At 37.7% G+C, this 11,962-nt stretch overlaps 2 protein-coding genes across 2 annotated transcripts in view; one reads left to right on the forward strand and one right to left on the reverse strand.

The window, feature by feature from the left end:
- The window catches only part of LOC133331098 (uncharacterized), a 31,854-nt gene extending 21,183 nt beyond the window's left edge, over positions 1-10,671 (reverse strand). Inside the window, exon 1 of the mRNA XM_061539509.1 lies at positions 10,539-10,671. Within this exon, the coding sequence (XP_061395493.1) occupies positions 10,539-10,619 (81 nt within the window). The 5' untranslated portion in view covers positions 10,620-10,671. The remainder of the gene's footprint in view (positions 1-10,538) is intronic.
- LOC133331091 (cytochrome P450 6d1-like) lies at positions 2,579-6,016 on the forward strand. The gene is made up of 5 exons (XM_061539502.1): positions 2,579-3,105; positions 3,165-3,326; positions 5,022-5,470; positions 5,537-5,785; positions 5,853-6,016. Exons 1-5 carry the CDS (start codon positions 2,579-2,581, stop codon positions 6,014-6,016), a joined length of 1,551 nt encoding a protein of 516 aa, XP_061395486.1.
- Positions 10,672-11,962: the final 1,291 nt, after the last annotated feature.

Raw genomic sequence — 11,962 nt, forward strand, 5'->3', positions numbered from 1 at the left:
TTACAGTTGATTCTCCCAAATAAGAGAGGTAGAGAAAGAGAATGGCACCGAATTTTGATAAGGAATCCATAGATTTTTATACCCTTCACCACACTGTGGTACAGGGTATTATATCTTTGTGCATATGTTTGTAACAGCCAAAGGAAACGAGATAGACACATGGTTCCTTTTGAGAATATGCATAGAATCACTTTCTGAGTCGATGTATGCATGTCCGTCCGTCCGTCTGTAAATTTTAAATTGTAAACCAAGTACAGGTCGCATTTATGATTCGATTTGGATGAAATTGGGCACAAGTCACTTATTTGACCCAAGGACGAACCCTATTGAAATTGGGAAAAAATCGGTTAAGATTTAGATATAGCTCCCATATATAGTTTCGTCCGATTTAAGGTGAATGGTGCACCAAAGTCCCTATATAACATTTGATTTGCACGAAATTTGGCATAGAGTTCTTAATTACGTCCAGAATGTTGTGTACTAAGTTTCGTAAAAATCGGCTCAGATTTAGATATAGCTCCCATATATAGTTTCGCCCGATTTAAGTTAATGGGGCACCAATGTCCCTATATATCTTTTGATTTGCACGCAATTTGGAATAAAATACTAAATTATGTAAAGAATGACGTGTGCCAAGTTTCGAGATAATCGGGTCAGATTTATGCATAGCTCTCATATATATTTTCGTCCGATTTAAGGTGAATGGTACACCAAAGTCCCTATATAACATTCGACTTGCACGAAATTTGGCATAGAGTTCTGATTTATGTCCAGAATGATGTGTGCTAAGTTTCGAAAAAATCGGTTCAGATTTAGATATAGCTCCCATATATAGTTTCGTCCGATTTAAGGTGAATGGTACATCAAAGTCCCTATATAACATTCGATTTGCACGAAATTTGGCATAGAGTTCTGAATTACGTCCAGAATGTTGTGTACTAAGTTTCGTGAAAATCGGCTCAGATTTAGATATAGCTCCCATATACAGTTTCGTCCGATTTAAGGTGAATGGTACACCAAAGTCCCTATATAACATTCGATTTGCACGAAATTTGGCATAGAGTTCTGAATTACGTCCAGAATGTTGTGTACTAAGTTTCGTGAAAATCGGCTCAGATTTAGATATAGCTCCCATATATAGTCTCGTCCGATTTAATCTAAATGGTGTACCAATGTCCCTATATATCTTTCGATTTGCACGAAATTTGGCATAGCGTTGTGAATAAAGTCAAGACTGATGTGTGTCAAGTTTCCTGAAAATCGGTCCAGATTTAGATATAGCTCCCATATATATTTTCATCCGATTTATGGTAAATGGGACACCAAAGTCCCTATATATCTTTCGATTTGCACGCAATTTGGCATAAAGAACTGAATTAGGTAAAGAATGACGTGTACCAAGTTTCGAGAAAATCGGGTCAGATTTATACATAACTCCCATATATATTTTCGTCCGATATATGGTAAATTGGGCTCCAAAGTCCCTATGTATGTTTCCATTTGCACGAAATTTGGCATAAATTACTGTTTTGATAAAGATCGGTCATTATTTAGCGGACAAAATGAACTCTGAATTTTGCTTTGAAATTTTCCATTAGGTTCCAGTTATGGTCAAGGACAACGCCTATAATTTTCGGTGATGATCAGAAGATAATAATTTTGGAATGAAGTGGGCCGAAAACTTAATTTTTGTGTTTTTTCGAGTCGATCTGTAGATCACAAATGAAAGCCGAACATCACAACACAACCCACGGTGAAGGGAATCTGGACAATTAATTTGAAGGGCAGGACTGGATATTAGTAGTATTCGGAAAATATGTCAGTTAAGGAAAAGGTGCTGTTGACCTCTAATCGTGAAAGAGGGTGTAACTCGAAATATTTTTAAGGGCTACCGAAGCCTAGAGTATTTTTTGGGACCTATCAAAGGCTTGGAATTTTTATAAAATATTTTGAAGCATGCCAATACATATATAATAAAGTTTTCAGTCATCAAATATTTTTTGAGGACTACCGAAACCTTCCCTATTTTTTAGCATGTTATTTGTGGCCCAAAAAGGCCTGGGGTTTTCATATAATATTTGTTGAGGCCTACCATAAGGTAACATTTTTTTACACATTTTTTAGGTCTTTTCCAGAGATTTTGACTCAGTTTGCTGGGTATCGATTTATGGATCAATAGTCTGCTTCTTATGACTGTGTATAAAATATTATTTCTACTTGACCGATCCAATGAACATAACCGAACCTGTTATTGTTGTAATTATATATATATATATATATTTTAAAAAAATCGACAACCTCATCTAAATCAACAAAAAAGAGAATATCGATATAGAAAATAAATATTTGCTCAGTCACCCTCAGTCCATAAAAAAAAAACGCAATTAATCGGAGAATTTCATCAACAGAGAGTGAAGATAACAAATGGGTGCAACTGGCCTTTATATGCATGACAATGAATAGCATGCATTAACTGAGTATCTACAATTTAATTATTTACGAAACACGTACACGATCAGATCTCTAAAAAAAATTTAACGGCCAGTGCAAGTGTGAATATAAATTTTGAAAAAAAAAAATGTTAACACTACTTCTACTAATTGTCCTAACGTCCCTGTATATTTTCGCAAAACGCCATTATAGCAAATGGGAACGTTTGGGCTTTGAGTCGGATAAGGCCGCCATACCGTTGGGCTCAATGGCAAAGGTGTTCCACAAGGAACGTTCATTCGGTTTAGTTTTATCCGATATCTATTACAAATGCCATGAGAAGGTAGTGGGTATTTATTTATTCTTCCGTCCCGCGCTCTTGATTCGTGATGCCGAATTGGCGAGACAAATTTTAACCTCAGATTTTAATAGCTTTCATGATCGTGGTTTTTATGTGGACGAGAAACACGATCCAATGTCCGCAAATTTATTCACCATGGAGGGTCAGTCATGGCGTTCGTTAAGAATGAAATTGACACCCTCTTTTTCGTCGGGTAAATTGAAGGGTATGTTTGATACGGTCGATGATGTGGCAGATAAATTAATAAGCCATCTAGCAGAAAAGTTGGAGGATGGTAAATCGCATACCTTGGAAATTAAGAGTATTTTAACAACGTAAGTATGAGGTTTTGGATAGAGTTTCAATTTCAAATGTATTATATGATTTTTTTCAGATATGCCATTGACATCATTGGTTCGGTTATATTTGGCCTGGAAATCGATAGCTTTAGCCAGCCGAACAATGAATTCCGTGTGCTAAGTGATCGTTTGTTTAATAATCCCAAACCAAGTATGCTGGAGGGATTGAGGAACTTAACGAATTTTATGTGTCCACCGTGAGTATTATCCGGAGAAAAAATTTTTAAAAATCCAAACCAAGTCATAGGAAAATTTTTTCTTTCAAAATTCAAATATTTTTAAGCCAATGATAGACCTCAAAAAACATTACTTGCTAATTTTAAGCCTTTGAGTAGTCGAAAAAAAAATATTTTAGAAACATTCCAAATGTGCAAGAGGCCTCCAAAATATTGCATAAATTGTCTCAGCACTTTTGGGGCCTCCAAAATATAAAAAATGTGAAGAACTTTGTAAAACTTAATTTCCTTTTAAATTCAATTGGTTGGGAGGACTAGAAAAAATATTTTCTACAAATTATATCCCTTCGGTAAGCCTAAGAAAAATATGCCGCAAAAATGCTATCCATTGATAAGCCTAGGAAAAATATCCTGCATAAAATCCGGGCCTTTGATAGGCCTAGGAAAAATATTCTGCAAAAATTCTAGCCTTTGATAGGCCCAGAAAAATATTCTGTAAAAAATCTTAGCCTTCGATAGACCTGCCAAAAAATTGTCAGTAAAAATTCCAGCTTTGAGAGACCTAGAAAAAAATATTATTTAAAAATCCACGACTTTAGTAAGCCAAGAAAAAAATATTCCTTAAAAATCCTCTCCTTTGGTACGTCTAAAAATATTCTTTAAAAATCCTCGCCTCTGGCATACCTTGGAAAAAAAATTTAGTTTAAAAATCCACGCCTTTGATAGTCGTAGAAAAAATTGATAGGCCTAGAAAAAATATTCTGTAAAAAATCTTAGCCTTCGATAGACCTGCCAAAAAATTGTCCGTTAAAAATCCAGCTTTAAGGGACCTAGAAAAAAAATTCTTTAAAAATCCTCGCCTTTAAAAAGCCAAGAAAAAATATTCCTTAAAAATTCTCTCCTTTGGTAGGTCTAAAAAATATTCTTTAAAAATCCTCGCCTCTGGCATACCTTGGAAAAAAATTTTAGTTTAAAAATAGTCGTAGAAAAAATTATTCTTGAAAAATCTACTTCTTTGGTAGGTTTAAAAAAATATTCTTTAAAAATCCACTCCTTTGCTGAACCTGGAAAAAAATATTCCTTAAAAATCCACGCCTTTTGTAGAACTAAAAAAATTTTATTTAAAAATTATTCTATTCACAGAAGACCTCTTCTATTCATAGAAGGCCTCTACTATTCATAGAAGACCTCTCCTATTCATAGAAGACCTCTCCTATTCATAGAAGACCTCTTCTATTCATAGAAGACCTCTTCTATTCATAGAAGACCTCTTCTATTCATAGAAGACCTCTTCTATTCATAGAAGACCTCTTCTATTCATAGAAGACCTCTTCTATTCATAGAAGACCTCTCCTATTCATAGAAGACCTCTCCTATTTATAGAAGACCTCTCCTATTCATAGAAGACCTCTTCTATTCATAGAAGACCTCTTCTATTCATAGAAGACCTCTTCTATTCATAGAAGACCTCTTCTATTCATAGAAGACCTCTTCTATTCATAGAAGACCTCTTCTATTCATAGAAAACCTTTTCGATTCATATACGACCTTTTCGATCCCTAGAAAACCTCATCTAACCGTAGAATAACTCTTCTGTCACTGGAATACCTTTTCAATCCATTGAATACCTCTTCAATCCATGGAATACATCTTCTATCCAAATTCCCCACAAATAGCTATAATCCCCTTTAAACTCCATCTCCTTTTAATTTTCAGAATTGCCAAAATATTATCGCGGCTTGGTGCCAAGGATCCCGTCACCTATCGCCTGCGTGACATTGTCAAACGCACCATAGAATTTCGTGAAGAAAAGGGTGTGGTTCGCAAAGATCTGCTACAATTATTTATTCAGTTACGAAATACAGGGAAAATTTCCGATGACAGTGATAAGGTATGGAAAAAAATCGAATCGACTGCGGAAAATCTAAAAGCCATGTCCATAGATATGATTGCTTCCAATGCATTCCTATTCTATGTAGCTGGATCGGAGACAACATCAGCCACCATTTCGTTTACCATCTACGAATTGGCCATGTATCCGGAAATATTGAAAAAGGCACAAAACGAAGTTGATGAAGTTTTGCGAAAACACAATCTCAAGCCGGAGGGACGTTTGACCTATGAGGCTATACAGGATTTGAAATATTTGGATTTGTGTGTGATGGGTGAGGTGGAGGATTAAAAAGGAGTGTTTTTCCAAAATTTAAAAAATTATATTATTTGTTTTCCAGAAACCACCCGCAAATATCCTGGCCTACCATTTCTGAATCGCCATTGTACCCAGACTTTTAAAATACCCGATTCAAAATTAACCATTGAAAATGGTACAAGTATAATAATACCCATATTTGGTATACACCGGGATGCGAAATATTTCCCCAATCCCACGGACTATAGGCCGGAACGTTTTGCTGAGGATAGCAAAGATTATAATCCGGTGGCCTATATGCCATTTGGTGAGGGACCACGTCATTGTATTGGTAAGACATAGGATTATTATTATTTTAATTAAACTACATAAAAATTAATTTCTTCGGGTTTTTGCAGCTCAGCGTATGGGTGTGATGAATTCAAAGATTGCCTTGGCCAAAATCTTAGCCAATTTCTATATTCAGCCAATGCCACGTAAAGAAGTGGAGTTTAAATTCCATACTGCTCCGGTCTTGGTGCCGGTGAATGGTCTCAATGTGGGCCTCTCGAAGAGGTGGTAAAATAGAATTGGAGCTGTTGTAAAATTTGTTATATACTCGTGGATTTCCACAATATTTTGTGATGAATGTGTACGATTTTTTATTGAATAACAATTTTGTATATAAAAAATATTATAAATTAATAATAAATTTATAATTTAAATGATATTTATCGATGGCTTTCAGAGGCGTGGATTTTACTTTTCAAGGTATATCTTAAGGCGGGTGACGTAGGGGATGATAGATACCAAGAAACGACTCTGATTGGCTTTAACATGGCAGCCCAGACTTATCTTGGTCCCTCTTTCATCTCAATTGTGGGCACTGACCTCCCTGCGGTGTCACCTGGGATAACTGTTTTCCATTGAAATATTGAGCTAATATGTGCCGCGAGTTCACACATAAGAGCTAAACACATGGGTTGAGGCGTTGGGTTAGTTGTCCGCATTCGGTAAACCCCTCTAACTATGAAAAAGCAACGAAAAAGAAAACCAAAACCCCCTAATGTTAAAGGACCACGATCTGCGAATCTGCACTTGGAATGTGCGCACGTTGTACAGAACAGGCGCAGTTTCCGCCTTGGCGCATGTACTCAAGAAGTTTAAATCCGATATTATTGCCTTACAGGAAATGCGATAGAAAGGGACTGGCGTAGGTAAATCGGATGATTACGGCCTATAGCTGCCATGAAACGAGACATGAATTTTGCTGCGTATATTTGGTTATCAGGAGAATAAAAGACCTCGTCTCCAGATTCACCCCAGTAGTTGAGCGTATTGCTATAATCCGTATAAAAGCGAAGTTCTTCTACATCAGTCTTATTTTCGCCCATGCTACGACCGAAGACAAAGATAAACAGACCAAAGACATATTTTATGAGCGTCTAGAAACAGCATATGATCGCAGCCCTGGCCATGACATTAAAATTCTGCCAGAATATTTTAATGCAGAAATCGGAAGGGAAAATATCTTTGATCCCACCGTAGGAAAATTCAGTCTCCATGTAGAAACATCCGACAACGGCATGAGGTTGATTGATTTCGCGGCAGCAAAAAACATGGTAGTTAACAGCACCAGATTCAAGCATCTCGATATACAAAAGGCCATCTGGATTTCTTCTGATCAAGCAACGAGAAATCAAATCGATCATGTTGTGATAGACTGAAGACATTCATCCAGTGTATTAGACGATCGATCGATCCGAAGAGCGAATATCGATTCGGACCACTACCTTGTAGCAGCCAAGGTTCGCACTCGTCCTAATGTTGCAGCAAAAGGTGCGATCTAACACAACACGGAAACTCGACGTCGAAAAGCTGCAAGCACAACAGGTAGCCAAGGCCTACTCCGCTCAACGAAAGCACTTCATGTCCCGATAATAGTATCGCAGCACAATAGCAAAGAATTGCCCACTACCTACAAACTGCAGCAAAAGCAACACTTGGGTACCAAAAACCACCACCAAGAAACCCATGGTACGATCAGGAGTGTCGTAATGCTACTGATTTGAAAAACGCAGCGTATAGGGCAACCCTGCAGATAGTAGCAACACGTAATGTGATGGAGAATTATCGGGAGAAAAGGAGAGAGGAGAAACGTGTTTTTAGAAAAAATATGAAAGAACAAGAAAAAAGTGAGCGCGAGCAAATCGAGATGTACAGGAGTCCGGAATGAAGTCCGAACATTTTACCAATGCGTAAAACACCAAACCGAAGGCTTTGGTGCAGGCACATCCTCCTGTAGAGATAAAGAAGGAAACCTGGTGACAGATACAGACAGCGTGTTAAGGATCTGGAAGGAGCATTTTGAAAAACTTCTAGTATCAAATAGTAGCTGTGAAGAGGATACCCCAGAACCAATAATAGATGACAGTATAGAGTGTTTACCACCTAACCAAGTTGAGGTCAGAATAGCAATAAATCGGCTAAAGAATATTAAAGCAACAGGTGCCGATGGCCGAACTATTTCAGACTGGTGGTCAGATGCTGGTAAGGAGCATGCACCAGCTGATTAATACAATTTGGCTAGAGGAATTCATGCTCAATGATTGAAACCTCAGCATCCAGGGTCACGTGTACAAAATAGGAGACAAGACGATATGTGTCAACTATAGAGGAATAAGTCTCCTTCCCATCGCCTATAAAGTACTATCCAACGTGTTGTGTGAACGACTCAAACCTATGGTCAATGAATTATTGGACCATACCAATGGGGTTTAAGATCTGGCAAATCCACCACTGGTCAGATCTTCACTCTGCGCCAAACCCTGGAAAATCCCACGAAAAACACATTCGACACATTCCACCTATTCGTCGACTATAAATTCACATTTGACAGACCTATCCGTTCAGAGATTCTTAAAGCCATGTCTACGTTCGGCATTCAAAAAAATTAATTCGGATATGCAGGATAACTTAAACTGGTTCAAGACCAGCAATTAAAGTCGGAAAGGACCTCTCGGAGCCCTTCAATACCGAACGAGGGATTCAGTCAAGGTGACAGTTTGTCGTGTGGCCTTTTTAACATCCTGCTGGAAAAGCTCATACGAAAGGCAAAGATGAAAAGAAATGGCACTCTGTACACCAAACAACACATGTTACTCGCCTACGCCGCTGACATCGACATAATGGATCGAACATTGAGAGCAGTAACAGCAACCTTTGAACAAATTGAGAAGGTGTCTGCCAAAGTGGATCTGGCAGTAAACGGCGATAAGACCAAGCTGATGGTATCAACGCTCAAGACGTCCAGTAGACTCGGATCAACTGTGGAACTTGAGAACTACAGCTTCGAGGTAGTCAAAAATTGGATATACCTTGGTACCACCGTAAACAAGACGAATGACATCAGTTTTGAAATTCGGAGATGGATAGTGTTGCCCAACAGATGATAATATGGTCTGAATGAGCTACTCAATGTCACATCCCGCCAGACCAAACTCACACTCCACAAGACGCTGAAACTACCCTTGCTGTTACATGGATCCGAAGCATGTGCACTTACACAAGCAGATGAGACAGCTCTTGGAGTGTTTGAGAGAGAAATTATCCGAAAGATCTATAGGTCGATGACGGTGAATATCGCCGTCGAATGAACCATGAGCTGTGCCAGCTATTCTCGGACATCGGCATTGTTAGACGTATTGAGCTGCAGCGACTCCGTTGTGGCTAGGTCATGTTGTGAAAATGGATGAAGATGCCCCAGCCCAAAAGGCATATAAAATCGAACCAGCTGATGATTCAGCAGGGGAAGGCCACGAATAAGATGGAAAGATCAAGTGGAAGACAACATTGCCGAAAATGGTCTTTCAAATTGGAAAAACTGCGCAAAAAGACCGACGCCCCAGGAAATCTTTTCTAAGCTCGGCTTATGGAACGAAAGTTCTGTCACAAGCCAGCTAAGTAAGTAAGTAATATCATAAGCGAGGATTTTGTAAAATTTATTATACCCTACACAACTATGTTGTCAGAGTATTATAGCTTTGTGCAGCACCAAAAGTTTGTAATGCCACGAAATATTGGTCCTAGACCCACCTTTAAGTACACCGATCGTCATATCTCAACTAGCTGAATCGATCCGACCGCCCTGCCATCCGTCTGTTTGTCCGTCCGTCTGTCCATATGTCCATTATAATTTGTAAATACGATACAGGACACAGTTATGGACCAATCTTCACGAAATTGTGCATGTCGGATGTGCTCTGGCCAATGAAACCCCTATTGTTTTTGGTAAAGATCGGTTAATATTTAGGTGATGAAATGGACTAAATACTTAGTTTTTGTCCGTTTTTCTGATCGCTCCAGAGGCCGCAATTATGGCCCGAACATCGCAAAATTTTACATGGAGAAGGGGGTCGGGGTTGATTAAGATTGATCAATATTTAGCGGTTCAAATGGACCCTGAATTTTGTGCGAAAAATGACAAAATTTGTATTCTATAGCGTATATATATATGCCCCTGAAGAAGAAAGACCCGAGAAGGTGATAGTATATCCAAGAGGAGTGGTTGACCTTTAAATTGATACCAATTATATTGTCGTATGTACTCGGATGTGTGAGTTATACGTAAATATTAATAGGTATTTACGTGTTCAGATATTATTTAGTAATCCATTACCACACTAGAGGGCGAAAATATAGCGCTGATAGCTTTGAAATTTTCATGAGTATCCAGGTATGATCAAGGACAACTTCTGTAATTTTCGGTGATGATCAGATAATAATATTGGGATGAAGTGGACCGAAAACCTATTTTTTTGCGTCTATTTCGAGTCGATCTAAAGGCCACAATTGAAGGCCGAACATCACAACAAATCCCTCGGTGAAGGAAATCTGGAATTTTTCTTGACATCTAGTTGGTCAAGAGGGTGAAAATATCACGAAATATTGCCCAAGCTCAGAATATAGAACCACACAACCAAGTTGTGTAGGGTATCATATGGTCGGCCCCGTCCGACTATACTGCTCCGCTCACTGGTTTGTTAATGTGGATTTAAAAATGTTTTTATTACACATTATTCCTTGATTTTCAGTTTTTCACTTACACTTTCGTAATAGATCTCACTAGGTGGATTTCTCGAATGATTGAGGAAGCATAAATCGGTGTAAATATACATGGGATCCATTTCAGGTTATTATGATTTTTGTTTTTATAATTTTTTTCAATAACAACAATAATAAAACACTATGAAATTTAATACACTTCGAATCTTGAAAAAATATATATTTTTTTTCTTCTCCCATGGGTGGTTACGGGAATGAAGTTCACAAAGGCACTGTGGAGTTTTTAATAACCGGCAGTGGATTAAAAATTTCGATATCAATTTTCACATGAATTAAAAACAAACAAAGCAGCCAATGAAGAATGAAATGAGAAGGGAAGGGAGAAAAAAAAGGAGTGATAAGCAGGGGTATGGCGGCGACGACGACGCTGGCGGTGGTGTTGGTCCGTCGATGGTGATTCAAATTACATGGAAATTGTCAACACTTTATATGGAATCCCATATCGTAACACAAAAAGAAGTGTATCGAACGAAATGGCAAACAACAGAACCGAAAAATCGAATAAGAAAAAAACAACAACAATAAACGAAAATATAAATAAAAATACAAACCGGAAGGATAAATTACTCATGTGTGGGCAAGAGGGTGACGACGGGGCGACCACAAACATAAATACAAATAAGTAAAGGCTGAAAGAGAGAGATACAAAAATTTACTGAGAGTCAAGTCATGTTTACAAGAGACATCAACAATTTTGATGGATTGCTGTCAGTTTGTCTGTGCCAAAAAAAAAACAAGACCATTACCGAAGTCGGACAGGTAGTGGATCACAAAACAGGTATCTGTGCCAAACAAACGGACAGCAGACATTCAGATAATAATTATAGGTTGGCTACCTCCGTCGAAAGCGAAGATGATGAATTTGATGTCTGGAAATATTTATGAGAGGGCAAAACTAGGCCTCTGAAGTTCGATGGGATATTGGACGAAAATTAGCTCTGGAAGAATTTATTCTGAAGAAAAAAATTATAGCTTAAATTCTGAGGCTTGTGATTTTTTTATACAAACATATTAGGGAATTTTTTCCCCCAAAAAAATTTCGATCTCAGATTCGATTTTTTTTTAAAAAAAACACATCCAAGTTCTGTGGAAGAAATAATCACTCATAAAAGTGAGTCAACCTAATTTCAGAATCATTTCGAATGCATGCGAAAACCAAACAAAAATTCGAACACACTTCGACCATCCATTAAATACTGATAATGATGAGGGTGAGAACAAAATAAAACTGCTAAAGAAAAAAATGAAAGAGAGAGGGAAATAAATAAAATGCCTCAAAACAAAACAGTATCTCATAAAAACAAAAAAAAATAATTATCAGCGTTTATGTTCGTCTTTCCAAATTTGGGCTTAAGCTGGATGGAGGAAACCTACTTAAAAAAACAACAACAACAATGAGTAAACA

The sequence above is a fragment of the Musca vetustissima genome, unplaced genomic scaffold, assembly GCF_032173495.1.
Source record: "Musca vetustissima isolate MV318-11 ecotype Yass unplaced genomic scaffold, APGP_CSIRO_Mvet_v1 utg19508, whole genome shotgun sequence".
In the NCBI taxonomy this organism is placed as follows: Eukaryota; Metazoa; Arthropoda; class Insecta; order Diptera; family Muscidae; genus Musca; species Musca vetustissima.

Bases quoted from the DNA above. Each gene is read 5' to 3' on its own strand.
- LOC133331091 (XM_061539502.1), top strand. From the start codon at position 2,579: ATGTTAACACTACTTCTACTAATTGTCCTAACGTCCCTGTATATTTTC. The intron at 3,106-3,164 runs GTAAGTATGAGG...GATTTTTTTCAG, and splicing joins ATTAAGAGTATTTTAACAAC to ATATGCCATTGACATCATTG. The intron at 3,327-5,021 runs GTGAGTATTATC...TTTAATTTTCAG, and splicing joins ACGAATTTTATGTGTCCACC to AATTGCCAAAATATTATCGC.